Source organism: Phacochoerus africanus, chromosome 2 (assembly GCF_016906955.1).
Source record: "Phacochoerus africanus isolate WHEZ1 chromosome 2, ROS_Pafr_v1, whole genome shotgun sequence".
NCBI lineage: Eukaryota > Metazoa > Chordata > Mammalia > Artiodactyla > Suidae > Phacochoerus > Phacochoerus africanus.
The window spans coordinates 19,796,882-19,821,198 of record NC_062545.1 but is presented as its reverse complement, the minus strand read 5'-3'; the positions used below and the strand labels follow the sequence as shown (position 1 = coordinate 19,821,198).

The following is a 24,317-nucleotide window of genomic DNA, read 5'->3' as shown; positions in this document are numbered from 1 at the left end:
CCTATTCTTTTCATTTAAAATACAACTTACTGTAGAATGGCATTGTTCACTGAATTCCAGGTGAAAGTTATGTTGTTTTCATTAAAATTCATAATTAAGCAATACAACATCTACTTGGGGATAACACATGCCTTATAAGGCTAGTTCAAAAACCTAAATGTATAGAAAAATCTACTTTGCCTTTTATAAGTTAAAGTAGTGAAAAGCCATAGCAGTTTTCTAAATTCAAAATCCAGAAGTAGTTTTGATTTTTAATTACACTAATGTCAACTGTTAAACTGGCCAGTGGATTAGGGGGCTTTATGTAAACTTTTTAACCTCCATTTTCTTATAGTATTTAGAAATAGTTATTTCTACTTTTCCCTATGCAAATTCCAGGGAGATTTTTTCACTGTTTTAGGGGAGGAATGAATTCTTTCTTTCTACTACCTTTCTAGGTTCTCTGGCTAAAGCTCTATAAATTAGACTGGCAAAAACAGATTAACAAGAAAAAAGCATACACATTTATTTATATTGATGTATACTTATTTAATATAAATTTTTCATGGTACAGAGGAGACTTCACAAGGAAATGAGGACCTGAAGAAGCAGTAAAACTTAAGTAGTTTTATACTAGGTTTGATGAAGAGTGGAAAGTCTTTGAAAAATGTAAGAGGACAAAAGGATGTGAGCTGAAGGTGGTAAACTGGGGGAAACTTAGCAAGACATGTGCCTTTGACTTCCTCTTAGTCTTCAGAGATAAGGATGCTCCTTCCTTCTGATGTAGGGAGGGCACTGTTCATATAAAGTTCTTAATACCTGCTTTAGGAGATGTCAGAAAGTTCTTCTCATATAGGCTATTATTCCTTGAATTCCTTCAGCTTAAAATAGTTTACATCCTATGTTGCCATCACTGTGAGCTGGATATCCTTGAAGATTTAATAACACGAGAGTTTACATTTAAAATGGATAACCAGTGAGGTCCTACTGTACAGCACAGGGAACTATATCCAAATTGCTCTTGGGATAGACCATGATGGAAGATAATATAAGAAAGAGAGTGTTTACATATGTTGACTGGGTCACTTTGCCATACAGTAGAAATTGGTGCAACATTGTAAATCAACTGTACTTTAATTTAAAAAAAAAAATTAGGAGTTCCCTGGTGGCCTGGTGGTTAAGGATTTGGCATTGTCACTGCTATGGCTTGGGTTCGATCACTGGCCTGGGAACTTCTGCATGCTGTGGGCAAGTCCAAACAGCCACCCCATGAATCAAAAACAAAAAAATAAATAATAAAATTGAATAAATAAATGACATGAGACTGTAACCAAGCAGGACGCTATGGGGCCTTCCTGGAAGAGGCCCCCTCCCTATTCTCTGTGAAGTTTCTAGATAATAGTATCTTATATCCACTCCCTGAGTTGTTTTACATATGCTAAAACCCCACCAAATGGAAGAAGTTATCACATCCAGCAGAACCAGGAAATATTTGCCACAACTTATCATCTGCTTTTTTACTTTACTTCACCATCAACCAATCGAAGAACTGTGCATGAGCTGATCACATACCCTGGGACTCTCCTCCCTTGCCTTGCCTTTAAAAATGCTTTATTAGTCAGAATGGCCGTAATTAATAAGTCCACAAATAACAAATGCTGGAGGGGGTGTGGTGAAAAGGGAACCCTCCTGCACTGTACCAACTTATATTCCCTCCTGGTGGGAATATAAGTTGGTACGACCACTATAGAGAACAGTATGGAGGTACCTTAGAAATCTATACATAGAACTACCATATGACCCAGAAATCCCACTCTTGAGCATATATCCAGACAAAACTTTCCTTGAAAAAGACACATGCACCCACATGTTAATTCCAGCTCTATTCACAATAGCCAAAACATGGAAACAACCTAAATGTCCATCAACGGATGATTGGATTAGGAAGATGTGGTACATATACACAATGGGATACTACTCAGGCATACAAAAGAACAAGATAATGCCATTTGCAGCAACATGGATGGAACTAGAGATTCTCATACTGAGTGAAGTAAGTCTGAAGAGAAAGACAAAAACCATATGATAGCACTTATATCTGGAATCTAATATATGGCACAAATGAACCTTTCCACAGAAAAGAAAATCATGGACTTGGAGAATAGACTTGTGGTTGCCCAGGGGAAAGGGGAGGGAGAGGGATGGATTGGGAATTTGGGGTTAATAAATGCAAACTGTTGCCTTTGGAATGGATTAGCAATAAGATCCTGCTGCTTAGCACGGGGAACTATATCTAGTCACTTATGATGGAGCATGATAATGTGAGAAAAAAGAATGTATATACATATGTATAACTGGGTCACCATGCTGTAGAGTAGAAAATTGACAGAACACTGTAAACTGGCTATAATGAAAAAAAAATTATATATAAATAAATAAGTAAAATAAAAATGCTTTACCGAAACCCATTTGGGATTTTAGGCTTTTTGAGCCCTGGCTGTCCCAGACTCCTTATATGTCACCCTGCAATAAATGCTGCTCTGTCTTCACAGTATGGTGTCAGTAGATTGGCTTTACTGCTCATGGGCAAGCAGATCTAAATTTGGTTTGGTAACAAAAGACCTTAACTCATTCAGAGTCCCTTAGGAAATATGATGAAATACCAGTCAGTTGACTTAACAAACTAAAAAGATTAATACAGGTAATTTCTCAGAAGTTATCACATCTTGAATCAAACTTATCTACTACAAAGCTTTTAGGTATATGTCAAAACAAAAAATTATAATGCCCACCAAATAGGTTTGTGTATGGTGTCTAAAATTATTACCTTGGAGTACCCATTGTGGCTCAGTGGAAACAAATCTGACTAGCATCCATGAGGATGCAAGCTCGATCCCTGGCCTCACTCAGTGGGTTAAGCATCCAGCATTGCCATGAGCTATGGTGTAGGTCACAGACGTGGGCTCGGATCTGGCATTGCTGTGGCTGTGGTATAGGCCAGCGGCTACAGCTCCAATTCGACCCCTAGCCTGGAAACCTCCATGTGCCACAGGTTTGGCCCTAAAAAGCCAAAAGCCAAATAAAATTAAATTAAATTAAATTATTACCCAACTTGTTCACCACAGGCAGCAAGACAGACTTTGCACTACACAGAGTGAGTGGCAGCAGTATGGGTGGAGAGGGAATTCACATAAACTATTACATAACTTATATATTCCAGAGTTATGCAAGGCAACCATCCTACATCCAACCCTTTGTGAAAATTTATTTTGAATAATGGTAAAAATCTAAAGCACAATTTTAAGAGAGTTCTGTACTTTACCCAGAGGGTTTTTCCTGTACTTCAACAGAATAATTATTTAAAATATTTTAATAGGATGAGAAAATAAGAATGTGAGTTAAATAAAACTTTTATTAATTTCTTTACTCCATAAAATTTTAAGTACCGCAGTCTTTCCCTTTATTAAAAAAATGTGTTCTTGAAAATTAAATATTAACTAAATTTTTGTTAGCAAAGTCACATTTTACATGTTGAGACTTCAATGGGAATTCAAGACCTTAATTCACTCAAAGCCACTTAAAGAAAATAGATGGAAAAAAATCTCAGAAAGGTAAAATCTAAATTAATTGGATTAAGATTTTCACAATAGGAGTTCCCATCATGGCGCAGCAGAAACGAATCCAACTAGGAACCATAGGTTGTGAGTGGGTTTGATCCCTGTCCTCGCTCAGTGTTAAGGATCTGACATTGCCCTGAGCTGTGGTGTAGGTCACAGACGTGGTTCAGATCTGACATGGCTGTGGCTGTTGTTGTAGGCTGGCAGCTGTAGCTCCGATTAGACCCTAGCCTGGGAACCTCCATGTGCCAACAGGTGTAGCTCTAAAAAGACAAAAGACAAAAGACAAAAAAAAAAAGATTTTCGCAATAATACATATTTTTATTTGTCTCTATTGAGGACTACTAGCTTCTGAAGGTGAGACACTAGGTCACATTTAACCTTGACCTCAGCATCTAGTTTCTGGCAAAAAGTACATACTCAAAAAAATAGTTGAATGAATGAATGAGTGGAAACAGATCAAAGTCACCTGATTACCATATTAAGAACACAAAGTATTAAATGTTTTAAGTATTGTGGCCAGTTTATAAAGTATCACACAAAAATGAAGAAAGGGAGAAAGGACATTAAGATGTTTTTTAAAAGGACAGGAAAAGCCAGAGGGAGGGTAAGAGACAGACAGGGAATCAGAGGCACAGGGAAGAGACAGTGAGAAACAAAGAGAAGAGGGGGCAGGAGAGGAGTAGACTGGAAATACAGAAAACAGTAGAGAAACAGAATAGGTGGCAAGGAATAAGGGCAAAACCTCCTAGACAAAGGTGCTTTTGTACGAAAAAATGTATAACTGCCATCCTGCAATCTGCAGTTCACCAGGGCCATGAATGTCAGAGTTTAAACTTCTCATTACTCATCTTGGACATGTGAGTTAGCTGGTTAATTACTGCTCACAGTTTTGGGGGTGTTTCCCTACAATTAATTTTTCCTGGACACAGTGGCATTGGCCAGGGCAGAAACATGCCTCAGGTATTATTACTTCAGGCCAGAGAGTGATCTTTCCCAGTCAGCTCCACCCTATCTAAAAGCGAGTGAAGGACACTTTCGTGAAATAAATAACCACCGTATAATTTCATTATTATTGAAGCTGAAAATTTTTAACAGTCCCTAACAGAGTACTGCGCACATGATGTACAATCAAAATGATATGTAAATAAGCTTTTTAGGTTTGGGGTTTTTTTAGGAGGGAATAATGTTAGCCTCATGAAAAGGCTATTTTGAAAGTTGGTGTTCAGATCGATTTCTGTAATCAGTTAACTACACATATCTTCCACATCCATGATGTTATTTTTACTGTCCTTTTTACTCCATATTGACTTCATTAACAATGTATGATCTGGGAGTTCCCGTCATGGCTCAGTGGTTAACGAACCTGACTAGTATCCATGAGGATGTGGGTTCCATCCCTGGCCTCGCTCCATGGGTTAAGAATCCGTCATTGCCGTGAGCTGTGGTGTAGGTCACAAACGTGGCTCTGATCCTGTGTTACTGTGGCTGTGGCTGTGGCTGGCGGCTACAGCTCCAATTCGACCCCTGGCCTGGGAACCTCCATATGCCACGGATGCGGCCCTAAAAAAAGACAAAAGACCAAAAAAAAAAAAAAAGTATGCTTTGAATATCTTGAACTGAAAGGCAGCTCTGTGATTCTGGCTGCAGACTATTAATCTACGCATTGTTGACCCCTCTCAGAATGGTGCTTCATTTTCACTGAATCCCTGACCTTTGTTTTTTGGTTTGCTTTGTTTTGTTTTAAGATCTGAAGTAATAACAATTCACTGTCATGGCTAAAAGCAATAAGGCATACAAGACACCCTATTTCCAAAGCTCTGATAAAACCTCAGAAACAACAGATTACTCAGAGTGAGCTTTCAAGGGACAGAGGATTCTTCAGAAGGAAATGTGATTAAGAAAATAACCTGGGAGTTCCCTTTGTGGCTCAGTGGTTAATGAATCCGACTAGGAACCATGAGGTTGCAAGTTCTATCCCTGGCCTTGCTCAGTGGGTTAAGGATCCAGCGTTGCCGTGAGCTGTGGTGTAGTTCGCAGACGTGGCTTAGATTTGGCATTGCTGTGGCTCTGGCATAGGCCGGCAGCTGGAGCTCCTATTCGACCCCTAGCCTGGGAACTTCTATATGCCGCAAGCACAGCCCTAAAAAGCAAAAAAAAGGAAAAAGCAAAGAAAAGAACCTATGGTACCCCCTGCTATCACAGAATAGTGACAAGTGGCTAGGTCTATGTTCCTTCCTTCTTTCCACTTTCTTCTCCATCTTTCCTCCTTTTTTCTTTCTTTTTAATTTTTCTAGGCCATGACAAAAAGTCAACTGCAAACATACAAGTAGCTTTATAGGTATAGATATACTTCACTTTGCACAGCAAAATGGTCCCTGATAATTTGTATAAATCTATTATTTTTGTGACAAACTGATCCTGCTTTTCTTTATCATGTTTGAGATGCCTAATTTTCCTTCCTGATTAATCATTAATTTTAGCTTTAAGTTTCTCTTCTCTCATAAAGCTAGGCCAAAAAAAAAAAAAAAGCCTGGAAACAAACACTTAAATATCTGGGGAGGTCACCATGTAAGTAAACTCTCTGGTGACTTCCTATTTAACGTAAATGTCTCTTTGAGCTTTGGGATTTTATATATTTTCACAGAATTTAGCCTGAGGAGTCACAGCAAGCAGGAGTGGAGAAAATTAGGCTGGAGGAGTGCAGAAAAAGCATGTGATACAGTTTATAGTGGAGGACCCTCTCACAAAACGCCTTCCTCTAACATCGATAAGCCTATTCATAACGGGGAGTGCAACAAACATGTCCAAGGAAAGGGCATGGCAATGGAAATGCCAGTGACTAAATTAAGAGGATTAATAATAATTGCCTCAGAAGAACAAACAGCCCAAACAAATGAATCTCATGGAAGAAAGGGGTATTGGTACAGGTTCTGCCATCTAGGAAAAGGGGACATGAGACAAGCAATGAGTACCACGATTTAAGATGATAAGGTGGAGAAGGATAACGAGGTAAGTTGATGCCCAAATATATGTCAATTTCCAAAAAAAAAAATATGCATAAAGGTGCTTGGAGAGAGGAAGAATTTTCAGGTACTTCTTTGTAATTCGTTCAACTTATTTTGACTTATCTAGACCATTTAAACTTTAAACTGATTGGTGAAAACAAGGCGGATTTTTTTGTCATCTCTTTGTGTCCAGATGCGTGTCTGGATCAGAGGTGAAGACAGAACACTCTGGTCTAAGACAGCGGAGGCCCCGCTTCATGAGGAGCAAACAGAGGCATGAGCAGGACAATGTGGCAGTGAGGTCGGCTGCTGTGAACTCAGAGCAGGACCTGGTGGATCTGGTTCCCATTTTGCTCTCCTGGAACAGGAGGGAATGCTGTGTGAGATGCGTTTTCTCCCATCGTCAGCTGTTGCTCAGGACTTCAAAGCAATGTTACGGTTTTACTTGTCCAAGAGACTCCCGGTCCAACACCTAAAATCTACACCCTGTGCGGGGGGGCCAAGAAAATGCAGGGACTCAAAACAAGGACCTTGCCTGATGGCAAAAAAAAAAAAAAACCTGAAGGCAGGTTCCTAACCAAGGAAGGGAGCTCACCTGAACGGTACATGCCGAAGGTGGGCCTCTGGTCAGGATGAAAGCCTGCCTGCATGGTACAAGCCGAGGGCCGGCCTCAGGTTACACAGCCCTCATTTTGATGCTGATGGGAAAGAACTGGGGCTTTCCTGGGAAAACAATTTCCATGTTTGCGCTGGAGAACATGGATTGTTTCTCCCGTGACCTAGTCTTTCCTGCTGTTTTATTTGTTATTCAGTTTTCCTCAGTCTTTCCTGATCATTTACTTATTAGTCTTATTTCCCATTCTCATTTTCCTGTGGTGATTTGTGATTTAACAAAATTACAACAATAATATAGTAAGAATTTCATCCTGACGGACTTTCCCCTATTTTAATCCCACTTAATTAAAACATCGTGTTTATCTACTAACTAGTTATATAGTACACTTTAGAGTTAGGATCTTAATGAGGTTCATAAAAGTTAGACATATATTATCCAAAAAACCTAGCTGTGAGTTTTGTCTTTGATTTTAAAAGCTTTTAAGTGATAGCTAGTTTAGTTAGGTTGGTTTATATTTACTTACACTATCTCCCTACCATTAAGCTTTGAAGATAAGCACCAGTCTACAAACAAGGTTTGTAAATGCCAAATTCTTGTGTCTATGGCCTCTTCAAAGTACTCACTAAGTTTAGTTAAGATAGAGATCTTAAAACAGGACACATAGCTGCTATACCATGTAATAGTTAACCAATATACTTCTAACACTGCGATGTAATCTGTAGTGAAAAACCGTCTATGTAATCAACCACTGTTGCCAATAAAGTTTGAGCAGTCCAGTGCCCTGAAAGGAGGGACAAAGAGGCTGCCTCTGATGCAAAAGCCGACGTCCGTCCATCTTCTTCGGGAAAGTGTACACTCCCTGGCCGCCAGAGCTGGCCTCCGGCAGCCCTGCTTTCTTCAGTCTGAATCCTAGACCCTGCCCCGGCACTCTGTCATACACATCCATCACCATGTGGCCTGTGGGTAGGAAACAATCCTTCCACTATAAAATGGAGAGCCTGCACAGCAGATGTTATCAGTGTGTGGGGGTGGGGTGTACGTGTATACGTGTGTGTATGTGTGTGCATGTGTGCACGTGTGCATTGCTATAGCTAGTATTTTTTTCAGAATATTTATCAACCATGTGGTGAAGTACCTAGCATTCCTATGCTAATTAATTAATTAATATTCATCACTATTGATTCATTCATCAGGAAATGATCAATCTACAGGATAGTCAGAAAAAAAATTAAAAGAACTTAGAAAATGAAGGAGAAAGGCAATCCACACCTTATCAAAGCATGAAAATAAAGACTTTGCTTTACAAAAAAAGTCTGTGAATATACAAGTCATAATAGGGCCTTTATGATACAGAAATAGCCAACAGCAAAACACCATCATGTAGTATCTACCATGCATTTTGACCACTGTTTCTAACTGATCCCTCCTCCATGGGTTTGATCATCCTTCCATTCTGTGCAGCCAAAGATGAGACTATGTTCTAAGAAATTAGTCATTCTAAGCCAATTTAAATCATCGCAATCAGTCATTGGCAAAGTGATATGCATATACCAACCCTCTGAAAACAAGAAAGGAGCATTCCCAACGTATTCACTGACTCCAGTATAAACAGATTCACTGTTCTTCTTAAAGTGGACCTTCCATCACGGCTAGCATAATAAATTTAATTCTAGCTCTGAAAATTATAGTATATAATTCCCAATATGCCAAGCCTCCATTTTAGCACATTACTTAGACTTCTTTCTGATCTGGCTAGAGCCATACACAAAACTGTCAAAAATCTTGTCTGACTTCTGTATTCGTTTAAAATGAGAGAATAATTTCTTTGTTTGTCATAGCCACTGTAATACTGGAATTGTAGGGATTAAAATTCATGAGTTAGCACATTTACATCCCATTAGTTACCCAGTCTATATATCTCTTTCAAATCTAAAATTCTTTTTTCTCTCTTCTCACCCTCATCTGATGACCTTGCTTCCTATTTCACGGAGAGAAGAGCAGCAATCAGAAATTGAACTTCCACATGCTCTTGCAACTTCTCTGACCTACCTGCATCCTTGCCCATTCTGTTTTCCTCCACGACCAAGGATGAACTCTTTGTTGTCCTGGATTCAGATCACTCTTGCTTACAAAAAGATTTTGCTCCCATGACTCTTCTCTTTCTCATCTTAATTATTAATTTTTCTCCATTCTATGAGATTATTGTCATTAACATCGAAACATTCTGTAATAGCACCCGCCTTAAAATTACCCTCCCCTACTCTATATTTTCTTGTTTCTCTGCTCTCTTTTGCAGTAAAAAACTCATATTTTTATAGTAAAATTGTCATATTTCCCCCACATGATAACTTAGGAATCCAAATTGCTTAACTTATACGATAGAATATTCTCTTTTTCTTACTGCCATTCCAGTAGACACAACGTAGACCTGACAATCAAGTTCTCTCCTTCAATCAAGCTTCTTTCTCATTTGCCCGACCAAGACATTTCAGTCGTAATTTAAATAACAATGCTGTTGATAATATACAAGGCAGCGCAGAATCCAGCTGCTTCCTTTATAGTTGTACTGAATCCACAACAGCACTATCAGCAAAAACTGACTTCTCTATAAACTTTAGCAGATACATTTTAAATGACTCCTAAAGGGAGTTCTCTGGTGGTTCAGTGGGTTAAGGACCTGTCATTGTCACTGCTGTGGCTCTGGTTACTATTGCAGTGCAGGGTCCACCCCCTGCCCAGGAACACCTGCATGCTGTGGATATGGCCAAAGAGAAAATGACTCCTAAGAAACAAGAATTAAGTGGTATGTTTACAATATGTTCATAGTACTGTGAGGATGCTAATATCTATTACTAAATTTTGATATGATACTGAAAATAAATCATCCCAATATAATTATAAATAATATGAAATATAATTTATTTTAATCAATTTAAATGTTTTATATAAAAACACGTATTTTAATAATAAGAAAAAGAGGACATCCATCAGTTAATTTGACATTATAAAATATGAGCAGCATTGTTTATATAGGGAAAATATATATATTTTTTGCACTATGCAAGGAAATCTCCCACACTCAGTTAATACTTGGTAAAAATCATTGCCTAGTCAGAACTTAATAAGAAGGAAGATTATGCTGTTTCCCTTACCTAGTAGGATGAACAATTATAACCTTTGGTTTTAATATTTAGAAAAACTTCAAATCATTCAATCAGATGCAAATACTAATTGAAATTAGATTCTTCCTTTGACCAGTAAGGTCTTGATTGTGAACTACAGAAGCAGGACAGTGTAATTAGAAGCCTGTTGCACCAGAATTTTGTCCAAAAGAGATTTCTTGTTAAAATTTGATTATGAATATGAGCAATGTAAAAATACCATCATATAATAAGTATGCATATACTTATTAAGGATTAACTGTACCCTGACAATAAAGTATATATATTTCCAAATATTTCTGTAGAGTTGGACTGAATGTTATGTCCTGGGCTATGAAAATGAGGGAAAGGGCCACCTACAGGCAGCACTAGATTGCGGGCATTTGATGGCTGAATTAGAAGTCAGAGAAGCTGATATGAGGTACGGTCACTGTTAAGCCAATATAATACATTGACAAAATGTTGCATAAGGCTTAGTTTTTTTAATTAATTATAATCCTTGATTATTGCCAGAACTTCTTTCAGTATTCATCTAGTTCAACCAGCTCACTTTGCAAATCCAGGAAACTGAAATACAGACCCTGATACAGGATTGTCCCACGGCTGCCCCACAGTAAATGAGAGAGCTGAGCTCTCTCTAAGTCCCTCACCAATTCTCCAAAGTAATTAATTCCACTCATTTGGAAAATGTGCTAGATAAAAAATGGCATCAAAATGTGTGAAATTATTATTCTACAATGTATAAAATAATTTTGACTTTTGAAAATTACTATATATCTTTTCTTTATAAGCCAAAGAGGCTGCAAAATATAAGCATGCTTTTATAATACATTTTCTTAACTGCAACATTTTCATAAGAGTATGAAGTGTGACTTTTCTAAAGTCTAATTTATGGCTCTTGAAATGAGTTTAATTGGCAATAAAACTTTTCAAGACACAAAAAGTACAGTCCCTTTCCACTAAAGTCTCTTTAAATTAGTTTTCTGTGTCTTTAATGCAAACATATATTCTTTTGCATAAAAAAATCTATTGAAGAGGGAGATGTAGTTTGGTACCAAGTGTAGACTGAATATGGAAGTTGGGCCTTGATTTATAAAATCTCATTCTAGTGTGATAGAATCTTAACCTGGGTCAGAGGAACATAACACAGACTAAATGTTAAAAATAAAGAATGTACTTAATATTTATTGAGCTACTCTTTACAAAGTTTTATGTTAGACTCTGAAAGCTTTATTTCACTTTAATTTTATTGCAGAAAAATTGGTTTCACATAACTAATCTGACTGTCACCAAATCCCTTTAAAAAAGGACTAAAGAGATTTTTGTGGAAAATTAAACACATAAAACCTCAAGAAAGACCAGAAAGAAAGACGACAGCAACAAAACTGTGGAAAGTGGAAAGCAATTAGTTGATTACTGAATAATTTAACAGACTGAGAAAGACAAAGTCTCAAGGCCAATAGTGGAGAAAGCTGAGAATTTACTGGAATGACACCATACAATCCCCAATGAGCTCAGAAACTGGATTTGCCAAGTACTTCAGGATGTGTGTGAAAAGAACAAGGACAGAAGGAGTTCCTGCTGTGGCTCAGCAGATACGAATCCGACTAGTATCCTTGGGGACACACGTTTGATCCCTGGTCTTGTGGATTAAGGATTCAGCGTTGCCGTGAGCTGCAGTCTAGGTCACAGACATGGCTAGGATCTGGCATTGGTCTGGCTGTGATGTAGGCTGGCAGCTGCAGCTCTGAAGCGACCCCTAGCCTGGGAACTTCCATATGCCAGGGGCGTGGGCCTAAAAAGAAAAAAGTGAGAATAAGGAGAAGGGGCAAGTCTTTTTAGGAAAGAGCCAGACCCTCAGCTTCAGTTTCCTACTCTTCTCAGCTGGGACACACTGCCTCCCCAGGCCTTTGAAAGACTGGAGATTTATTCTCTAGGGAAGCTTAAACAAGTGTCTGGCTAGAGGGGGTCATTCAGGTAATTAAATGAGGAACTCACAGAAAGCAAAAAAAATGATAGCAGAAATGAAAAATTAAATAGCAGTGATAAACAATTAAGTTGAGAAAATGAGTTAGAAAGAAGAGGGGGAAATACCAAAGGGATGCAAAATATAAAAGACCCAGGCCAGGATTCCAATATCTGCATGAGGGGAGTTCCAGAAAGTGAATAAATCACCAAAGAAATAACTTGAGAAACTTTCTTTCAAAGAATTAGAAAGCCCAGAATTGGCAGAATTTAAAAAAATCTGCTCACTGAGAGCTTAGCAAAATGGATTTAAAAAAAGAGAGAGAGAGAGATCCACATCAAGACATTTCAGCATGAAATTTCATAATATTGAAAAGAAAAAGCTTCTAATAGCTTCTCCACTAGGGGGTGGGAAGGGGAACAACTCAGTTCAAATATAAAGAATCAGGAGCCATAATGGCTTCAACTACTCAATAGCAAACCTGAAAGCTATACATTCGTCAAAGGAGGTTCAGACATTGTGAACAGTTAGGGGTATTCAATAGCATTTACACAGGGCATATGAAAAAACACATGGCATGCTAATCTCATCAGAAAGATAATTACAAGTATATTGGGAGGATTGAACAATAGGAGGATGTCACTGAGGTTTGTGGGAGAAAGGGAAGAAAAAAGAGCTAAATCTTCATTTTTAATGATGTGAAATCAATAGATAATAACAAAAACTACAATCAAGAAGATGGGCCATGGGGTTGCCGTCATGGTGCAGTGCAAATGAATCCTACTAGGAATCATGAAGTTGTGGGTTCGATCCCTGGCCTCGATCAGTGGGTTAAGGATCCGGTGTTGCCCTGAGCTATGGTGTAGGTCGAAGATGCGGCTTGGATCTGGTGTTTCTGTGACTGTGGTGTAGGCCGGCAGCAACAGCTCTGATTAGACTCTGATTAGACTCCATATGCGGTGGGTGAAACCCTAAAAAGACGAAAAGACCAAAAAAAAAAGTAGTGCCAGAACCCTAACCACAGTCACACCATGTAATGGGTGTGGTCCCCGTACTGGGGCAGGGTGTTTCTCACCCTGTCTCTCTGGGTCTGACTATGGAGAGATACCAGAATGTTCCCTCCTACATGACCTGTTCTTTAGATTGCCCTATGTTCTGGTATTCCCAGGACAGTCCTCTTCTATGCCTAAGGGCAGGCTAATTATTATTATTTTATTTATTTATTGTTTTAGGACTGCATATGGAAATTCCCAGGCTAGAGGTCTAATCCTATGCCACAGCCACAGCAACGCCAGATCCGAGCCGTGTCTGCAACCTACACCACAGATCACAGCAACACCAGATCCTTAACCTACTGGGCGAGGCCAGGGATGGACCCCCGCAAGCTCATGGTTGCTAGTCAGATTTGTTCCCACCGCACCACGGGGGGAACTTTTTTTTTTTTTTTTTAGGCTAATTATTAAAAGTACCTGTTTTTATTCTGGAAATTATCCTGATTGGACAAAGTGATTGGTCAGCTTAAGTTTGCTCTTATGCTTCCAGATCTTTGCATTTGCTATTCTTCTTACCTTGACTTCTCTCTCCCAAATGCCCTCGTGGAAAAGAAAAATCCTTCACGTTTCTATCAAGTTCTACTCATAAAGATCTCGCCCTGAAGATCTCTCCTCCTGTCCCTCATTCCACCGCATATACAACTTCATCATAGCGATTATCTTACTATCTTGGAGCTGTTTACAGGCTTGTCCTCCGCAAGAACCTGAGCTCCCGAGAGCAGGGAGCATTGTTGCTCTGTCTTTGATTGTCCAGCACTGAACACACAAACACATCCTTATTAAATGTCAGAACATCTCAGTGGGTGTTCCTTCTCATTCTTTTCTCTGGATCCTCTGCTTCTCCTTGATTGCTAAATTGTGTGGAGCTGAGAGCTCTTTTTTTCTTTGTCATTTTTTGATTTTACTCATTTGCTAAATGATCTTCTAGACTTATCATTTGGAATGTCATCTATATATTGATAATCCTAATTTTAATTCTCCATTTCCAACCTCTCCCGCAAACTCCAGACATCAAGTTGATTTCCGTTCTAATCTACATTTCAAATGCAATATGTCTAAAATAGAATTTTTATTTTAATCCCTACTCCAAACCGCTCTTCTCCTAAGTCTCCCCATCTCAGTTAATAGCAACACCATTAAGCCAATAGCTCAGACCATTAAAATCCCAAGTCATGCTTGACTCCTCTTCCTCCCACTGTGCAACGAATCTGCCAGAGAAGCCAAGTTCTAACATGAATTTATAAGAATGGTGTGTCCAAGAAGACTATTCATTCCCTAACAGCGTGATGAAATTACATTCTCCCTCTCCCCTAACCCTTACAACCCTGTTTCTATTAATTATATCTCTCATTCAAAACAATACCACTTTTAAGAACATCTCTTTGAAATGGTACAAACACCACATGACCTACAGTACATAACATAGATGAACATTTTAAATGTTGGATGTTGGTTTTAAATTTTAAATCATCAGGAGTTCCCGTCGTGGCGCAGTGGTTAACGAATCCGACTAGGAACCATGAGGTTGCGGGTTCGGTCCCTGCCCTTGCTCAGTGGGTTAACGATCCGGCGTTGCCGTGAGCTGTGGTGTAGGTTGCAGACGCGGCTCGGATCCCGCGTTGCTGTGGCTCTGGTGTAGGCCAGTGGCTACAGCTCAGATTCAACCCCTAGCCTGGGAACCTCCATATGCCGTGGGAGCGGCCCAAGAAATAGTAACAACAACAACAACAGCAACAACAAAAAAGACAAAAGACAAAAATAAATAAATAAATAAAAATAAAATAAAATAAATTTTAAATCATCAAAGTATGAAAAACTTATTTAGACTTGCTAAATTAAATATAAGTTCCATAAACCTTGAAAATGTATAAGTAATGAAAAACAGAAGTTAATGGGTAGAAGTAGATGCACAGGAAAAGTAAATCTCTGATCTTACACAGCAGGAAATGAAGGAACATTGTCAAAAACTTATGCGTCAAGAAATGGAATTTTTATGAAGTTGAACAACAAAAGAATTTTTTAAGGAGCCTGGTAGGGATTAGGAGTGCAGAGAGAAGATAAGTGAGCTAAATTTCTCTCACATCATAGAAGGGAATCGATAGCAATTTTTAAATTGATATATTAGCAAATAAAGTATAGGCGTATTATTTGAGACTTGGATTTAACTTCCAGAAAAACTAACCATAAAATGGTTAAAATTATTATTTCCGATGAGTGGGAATGAAGGAAAGTGTACTGAACCTAACTTTTCCTTTAGCATCCTCTTTGGTGTTTGAATTTGTACCGTGGCACATATTTCAGGAATAATAATTAAACAGGCAAATACATAAAATAAATATATTAATAAGTAAGAGTAAATGATCACATCTGATCTAGTTCTAGGTCTAGATTTTCACACATGTTTATTTGAATAATAGTTTATAAAAAAACACCAATTTTTATTTCACTGTTGGTCAGTAGCATGAAAGATACAAATGCTGATTTAGGATATTTCAGTCTAGCTTTTTCTTTTTAATCCACTCTGTAAGTACAAAGATTGGTGAACTACTGTCTGGTCAAGATATATTGATGCTAGAATAGGTATTTAATTTTAAAATTCCATAAAAAAATTCTTTACATCCAGAACCAGAAAAATTCACGCACGCAGTAATTCACTGTACTTTACCTTCTCAAAGTACTGAAGGCCTATTTAACACTCCAGAGGGAGATACTGCAGTTCTGTACACAGTAAATGCTTCCATTGTCCTAATGCTACCCTTGTCCTACTTCTAGGCTTATAAACACAGCACTATTTTTACCTTGAATAATGCATGGCTTGGTGGCCTGCAATATTAAAATAGAAGTCTGTTGTGTGCTTCATCTCATTGGTGTGCCCAGTGGCCTCAATCCAGTGTCCTATTGGAAGGCAATAAACACCATCCACCAAGTTGCTTTCATTATAAGTATAGCACCGGTCATGGTGGGGCCCATTGCCTAGAACAAGAGAAAACAACAAACAGGGCAATTATATCAATGTATTGCTTCAACAGCCAAAAAGTAGCTGATGCAAAATTAATAGTAAGATGAAAATAAATGTAAAGCTGCATAACCTACACAGTTCAGTATAAACAAAAATAGACTAGAGTAAGAGGGAAGAGAGTGAAAATTTGTGAAGACTGAATTTCATAGAGTTCTATGCTCCCTTTGAATGCATGGACAGTTCCAAAATCGTATTAACTCTCCAAATTTCATGATACCTCTCAGTGCCTAAAGAGTCCTTTGTGAATCATTTTGCAACCTCATAAGCTGTTGAAAAGATTTTTAAAGGCATTAACGTCCCCGAACTGCATACTCTTATTTTCCTGCTATGCAAATTTATAACTGAAATCAGTAATAAAGTGCTTCAGTATCAGCTCAAACAATAAATGAATTTTAAAATATAAATGCATTAATAAATAACAAAATAGGAGTTTTCTCGTGGCATAGCAGATTAAGGTTCTGGCCATTGTCACTGCAGTAGCTGGGGTCACTGCTGTGGTAGGGGTTCAATCCTCAGCCCAGGAACATTTATATGCTGGGGGCGCAGCCCTAAAATAAATAAATAAATAAATAAATCCAAAATTTTTTAATTAAATAAATAATAAAATAAATGATCATAGGCAATCCAGTTTGCATGTAAATCAGTGGTTCGTATTAACTTCAAGTGGGAAAACTAAGTATCACAGAGATTAAACTAGCTTGTCCAGGGCAACAGAACTAGTAAGTGCAGAGCTCTCAGTAACCTGACAGCCCTAATCTCTCACCTTTCAGGCACCTGAAACCTTCATGCTATTTTTCTGCCTACTTCAGAAGCACCAAGACACATATTCCTCCTCCCAGGGAGTGGAGCAAAAGGGGCAGAGACAGAAGAGCACATCTCTGAAAACACTATTTGCCTATATCACAATTTTGCCCAGTATCAACTACAGTAGTAAACACACCCTTTATATCTATGAAAATTGTAATTAGTACATAATTTGTATTAGCTATTCTTATGTGACCATTCCATTTCAAATGATTCCTTTGCTTAACCTACCTAATTTCCAGATATTGTCATTAATAAGGAAAACCTATAGGCAAAATAAAATAGGAATAAGTCATCACCCTTACTGTGAAGATGAAAATTCAACTAATTTGTTCCTTGTTCTGCCTTACAAAATATTTTACCTAAGGCTATTTAGCATTAAATCTATTTTAAAAACCCTTAAGTCATTGGGCAGTTCTTTAGAATATAACTCCTTTCCATAAGATAGAAGGTACAGGATGGCTTCTTTAATCAATCATCACTGGTATTCCTAGCTCAGCCTCCTCTTTTTCTCTTGATGGCTACAAGGTGCTGCACCAACTTCCCTATTAACTGTGATATTAAATGGATGAAAACCAAACTATAGTAGCAATCCCAGTTCTAGAAAAACATCCAACAGAAATATAACAAGAGCCAAGAAAGATTCATAGATACATACATCTGCGTAAAAATCTATCTACCCATTCTTCCACAAATATTTACTGAATGTCGACTATATGATAGGCATTGTACTAAGACATGTTAAGGACTTAGGTATTTTCCATAAGGGCAATAAAACATGAAATATTTTAATCAGGCAGATGACATGACCAAATTTTTATTTGAAAATATCTCTCTGGTTACAGAGTAAAGAATTAATTCAAGCACAATGAGAGCAGAAACAGAAAGTCCATTTAGAAAACTATTGCATCAGCCTAGGTAAAAGATGATAAAAGCCTGGAGGTAGAAATGGAAAGGAGAAGGAAGATTCAGGAGCAAAAAGCCATGGGACTTGGTGATTAATTGGATATAGGAGGCGAAGAAAAAAGGGAATCAATAATGACACCTAGGCTTTTGGCAAATACAACTTAATAGATAGGGGTACCATTCACTGAGATGTGAAATCTAGAAGAGTTGGAAGGTAAGATCATCAGTTTGGTTTTGGCATTTAGGGCTTGGAGAGCTATTTAGAATCAAAAGGAGATGTCAAGTAAAGAGGTGAATTTATTGATTTTGATACTCAGACCAGAGACCTAAACTGGAAAAATAAGTTTATGAGTCATCTAAGTATAAATGGTAATTGAGACCAGGATATAGATGAGTCACAAAGAAAAACAATATTGATTGAGAAGAAAAGGCTTCTAGAACCAAGTCTGAAAGCATCTCAACATTTAACAGCTAGATAGTGAAAGATGAGCTTACGAAGCAGGCACAAGAGAAGCTGGAGAAGAAAACAAGGAGGGAGTAAGTGAGGTGGGGAAGCATGATGGAAACTGTGAATTTGGACTGAAAAATAGTTAATAGATGTAACTATTAACAGTAACTACATCTGGAGAAGGTAATTGGGAAGGAAGGTCTGTTTTACTCTTAACTATTTTGAATCCATTGGATTCACTACAAAGAGAAGGTATTACTTTTCTTATTATTATAAGAGAATAATATCTATGGCTCCCACTGTTCAGTACAAAAGACTTACAACAATTTAAATGCTATGACTTGAATAAATATAATTACTGAGGAGCTCAGGTATACATAAATTACACTATTCAAGAAAAATTATATATGTAACATTAACTTCCCGAAGAATTCTTCACTCCTAGAATTGGTTTTTTGAATTACTCATTTTTACACATCCATATTTTAAGAAAAGTAACAGAATTCATCTATCTCTCAGCCAGGGAGGTAACAGCAGAGGTCGAGTGGAGAGTGGGAGCTCTCATCCCATTCAGTGGTAATAAGGAACCCAGTCCCTTCAGTTATCAATGGAGACTGGGTGAGGAACCTGGGTAATGAAATGGTACCTTCGCTCTCCTGCCAGAACAGTATCAGAGGAATCTATTTAAACCAGAAGTTTTGATAAGATGCAGAGTCTCATTAAATAATATTCAGAATGCCTAGGTTTCAATGGAAAGTCATTCACTACATCAAGAATCACAAAGATCTCCAAAAGAATGAAAAAAAAATGCCCCCAAAATGCTAACATCTCTAACAGAGATGTTAAACCTATCTGACAAGGATTTTAAGTTTCAACAATGCACTGAACACATTTGAAACAAATGAAAAATCACAAAGTCTCGGGAAAGAAATAGAAGATATAAAAAAGAATTAATTGAAAATTTTAGAACTGAAAAATGTAACAACTGACATAATCTAAGAGGATGAGTTTAAGAGCAGAATGGAAAGAACAAAGGAAAATTAGCAAGCTGCAAGATAATATAACAGAAATTATCCAAGCTAAGCAACAGAGAGAAAATGGACTGAAAAACAAAACAAACAACAACAACAACAACAACAACAGAGCTTTAGGAACCTATGAGACTGTAACAATAGACGTAGCACTCCTATAATTGGAAAGGAGATGAGAAAGGGTGTGGCTAAAAAGTACTTGAGATAATAATGCTTAAAAACTTTCAAAATTTGTAAATAAGCATAAATCTATGTTCAAGTTAAGCAAACTCAAAATGGGATAAATAAAAAGAATTTCATGCCACAACACATTATAATTACATTTCTGAAAACTAAACACAAAGAAAAACCTTGAAAGTAGCCAGGAAAATGATAATTTAAGAAAGCAGCCACTTTAATGTCAGTAGGTTTCTCAAAAACATGGCTAAACAGAAGATCTTTAAACAGAAAGGAAATTGTTGAACACCAGGAAGGAAGAAGATGGTAAGCAAATATGTGGGTAATTCCAATAGGACTTCTCCTCTTGAGTTGCTAACAAAAATTATAATGCTGTCTGATGTGATCCTATGTGTGGAAATATTTAAGACAATTATAAGAAGGGCAAAAAAAATAGAGGGAAGGTTCCTCCAATTTATTTAAATTAGCCAAATGATGAAACCAGTCAACCATGGCAAGATATGTTTATATAATGTAGATAAATCAAAATAAAATTCTAAAAAATGTTAAAGCATAAACCACATTGCCATTAGAAGGCATAGAAAGGAAACAGAGAATAAAAAACAGAGGAAACAACCAGAAACAAAAAATAAAGTAACAAACTTAAGTCTTAACATACAAATAGTCTCATTAAATGTAAACAGTCTAAATACACATTAAAATACAGAGACTGGCAGAGTAAATTTTTTTAATGAACCAGCTATAGAAGAAACTCTCTTCAAATTATAAAGGCAAGTGGAAAATAAAAGTAAAGAAAAAGATATTCCATGCAAATATTAATTTTTAAAAAGCTGAGATAGGAGTTCCCACTGTGGCTCAGCAGGTTACAAACCTGACTAGTATTCGCAAGGATGCGGGTTCGATCCCTGGCCTTGCTCAGTGGGTTAAGGATCCAGCATTGCCACGAACTGCAGCATAGGTCACAGATGCAGCTCAGATCTGGCATTATCGTGGCTGTGGTGTAGGCCAGCAGCTGCAGCTCCAATTAGACCCCTAGCCTGGGAACTTCCTTGTGCGGTGGATACAGTCGTAACAAGAAAAAAAAAAAAAAAAGCTGAGATGATTATATTATTACCTGATGAAGTAGAATCTCAGAGCAAAGAAAATTACTAGAGAGGGAAATTATATGATGGTCAAACTATCAGTCCAACATGCATGGACCTTGAAGGCATTATGTTAAGTAAAATAAGTAAGACGGAGAAATATAAATACTATATGATCTCAATTATATGTGGAATGTAAAAACAGAAAAACAGAAAAAGCAATCAGAGGTCTTTCAATAGGCGAATGATTTAACAATTTTTGGTACATCCATCCCATGATTAAGCCATAAAAAGGAATCACCAATTGATAGTGCAAAAACTTAGGTGAATCTCCCAAAAATTTATGCTGAGTGAAAAAAAATCAATCCCACATACCATATGAGTCCATTTATATAACTTGAGATATATATATGAGTCCATATATATATCATGAAATGAAAAGTATATATGAAAAGTAAATATGAAAAGATATATATATATGAGTCCATATATATATATCTTGAAATGAAAAGTAAATGTATAGATGGAGAACAGATTAGTGGTTGCCAGAGGTTGGGGGTTTGGGGGATGAGGAAAGCAGGTGAGGCTATAAAAGAGGAACTTGGGAGATCCTCATGGTGATGAAAATGTTACCATTGAGGGAAATGGTAAAAGTTACAAAGATCTTTCTGTATTATTTCTTGCAACTGCAAGGGAACACATAATTACCTCAAAATAAAAAGTTTAATTAAAAAATAAATGTTGGTTTGTTTGTTTTTTTCCAAATAGACTGGACATTTTTTTTGGTTTCTAATTCACTTCCTCCTCCACAGAGCTGCCCTAAGAGTACAATGTATAACACATTGCTTGCCACCAGTGATCAGTTATGCCCAGAATTTTAGTTTAACATTTCCAGGTTTCTACCTCATAAAGGAGTCAGTTGGCTATGTTGCAATAAGGTTAAAGGAGTAACTTTGTGGCAGTGGTTGGAGTGAGGAGGGGAGGGAGCAGGTAAGAGTGAATTATCTGTTCCATTGGCACTTCCCATTGCCAGTCATTCACTAGTATTAATTTAAAATAAACATACAAACAGCTCACTAAGGTGGGATAAACTAGTCTGTTATTGGCAGAAAGTGGAAAAGGATTGGCTTAATTAATAATAAACACATTTCTTCAGAGCAGATTTGGTCATCATGTTACCAGTTTTTCTGAGGCAAGTTAGGTAAATTAAAACAAATATTTAGTTTTTAAAGGAATCTCTATTCTGTTCTCCATAGTGGTTGCACCAATTTATATTTCCACCAACAGTGTAGGAGGGTTTCCTTCTTTCCACGTTATTTCCAGCAATTATTGTTTGTATAATTTTTGATGATGGCCATCCTGACTGGTATGAGGTGATACACCATATAGAACTACCATATGATCCAGCAATCTCACTCCTGGGCATGTACCCAGAGAAAACCATAATTTGAAAAGATATAGTCACCCCAATGTTGATAGGAACACTATGAACAAGACATGGAAGGAATCTAAATGTCCATCAACAGAAGAATGGATTAAGAAGATGTGGTACATACATACAATGGAATATAACTCAGCCATTAAAAAGAACAAAATAATGTCACTGGCAGCAACAAGAATGGACTTAGAAATTATCATACTAACTGAAGTCAGACGGAGAAAGACAAATATCCTATGAGATCACTAATATGCAGAAACTAATAAAAATGATACAAAAGAACTTATCCACAAAACAGAAACAGACTCAAAGATTTTGAAACCAAACTTATGGTTACCATGTTGGAAGAAAACATTCAGGGGAGGGATAAATTGGGAGGTTGTGATTGACATATACACAGTACTATACGTATAATAGATAAGTAATGAGGACTTATGGTATAGCAAAGAGTAATGTACTCAATATTGCATAATTACCTATATGGGAAAAGAATCTGAAAGGGAATGGATATATGTATATGTGTAGCTGATTCACTTTGCTGTACATCTGAAATAATACACCATTTAAGTCAACTATACTCCAATAAATTTTTTTAAAAATAAAGTGAATAAACATGAGGGAGTAAGGGGCCTGCTTTCCAGCACTGCAGACACAAATTACTTTCCGGTCAGAGAAGTCAGAAACCTCAAAATAAAAAAATCTGAACTAATACATTATTTTAAATAGTTCTATAAGTTGAAAATTCAGGTTAAAAGTAATATTTTCTATAAAGTCAGAAATTTTGAAATAATATTAGATAAGCAAAATCTATTACATAATGTGGTCTACTTAAAATTAAAATTCTAATTATTACACATATGTTACTTCTTTTGACTCTGTCCTCTTTGGAGTTTAATTACCTTGCAGTTTTTATTTCTAGCATGTGAACACGAATTCTGAACCTAACATAATAATCTCTAATTTTAGCTAGTAATTCACACAAATCAGATCTCTCTCATGCCCTATCTGGTACTTACTGCTTCAAAAGCTATTGGTGCATAAAGTTGTACACACATGGTATAATCATTACCAACTCTGGCACTTTGATAGTCTGTTCCAACTGCAAACGCAAGACAAAATAAAATGCAGAAAAAAATTTTTTGTTCAACCAACTGCTTCTTTGAGAGAAAGGATCCTTTCCAGTTGAGCACTTTGATACATTGCAATATGCAATGGTAGAAAATAGCTGAGTTTGAGTGTAGTGATGAGAGAGAGCTGAACTGCATCACAGGACAGAGGATGTAGGTGCAATCAAGGAAGGAGGGGATACGGAAAAGGATGTGAAGATTGAGAAGGAGAAAGAAAGGCGGGGTGAAGAAACAGAAGGCAGAAGAGAAGATCTAGCCAGCAAACTACATAAAGTGGAGCAGATAATCAAAACACACTGGTCACGAGATCACCAGAGAACGGGTAAAGGTCAGCATTTAACACTTAATTTGAAGTTGTTTGCCTCTCTTCTCCTCCTCCCCAACCATCAGTATAACCTCCTATATTCACACACACAAATTTCTGGCATGGAGAGAAAGAGGATAGTCCACTAATGAAAATTTACTTAAAAGCTTAATTTCTTGCCTATGTTGACTTGATATAGAACAAGGCAACAAGCAGCTGCATCTGCTAAGCAGAGCAGAAGCAGGAAAGCAAGGATAAGGATGACCAGGAGGATTTAAATCTTCCCTCCTGCTTAGGCATATTAGAGAGGCTTCCATCTTCTCCACCCTATAGTAACAGGGCTAGATAGATAGATGGATAGATGGACAGACAGACAGATAGACAATAAATAGATAGATAGATAGACAGACAGACAGACAGACAGATAGCAGGAGGTAAGACCACAGTTAAAACCTAACTTAAGCAATTATAGAGTCTTTACCAGCCCTAGAATCTGCACACACAACAAAATAAAATTTTAACAAAGAAAACAAGAAAAGCTAGTAAGAAAATAACAATACAAGACTTAGGAAGAATATTTTT

At 37.2% G+C, this 24,317-nt stretch overlaps 1 protein-coding gene across 1 annotated transcript in view; it reads right to left on the bottom strand.

Annotated features, from left to right (window-relative positions):
- EPM2A (EPM2A glucan phosphatase, laforin) overlaps window positions 1-24,317 on the bottom strand; it is an 86,361-nt gene that overhangs the window by 34,507 nt on the left and 27,537 nt on the right. Inside the window, exon 2 of the mRNA XM_047769998.1 lies at window positions 16,198-16,372. Coding sequence (XP_047625954.1) covers window positions 16,198-16,372 — 175 coding nt within the window. The remainder of the gene's footprint in view (window positions 1-16,197; window positions 16,373-24,317) is intronic.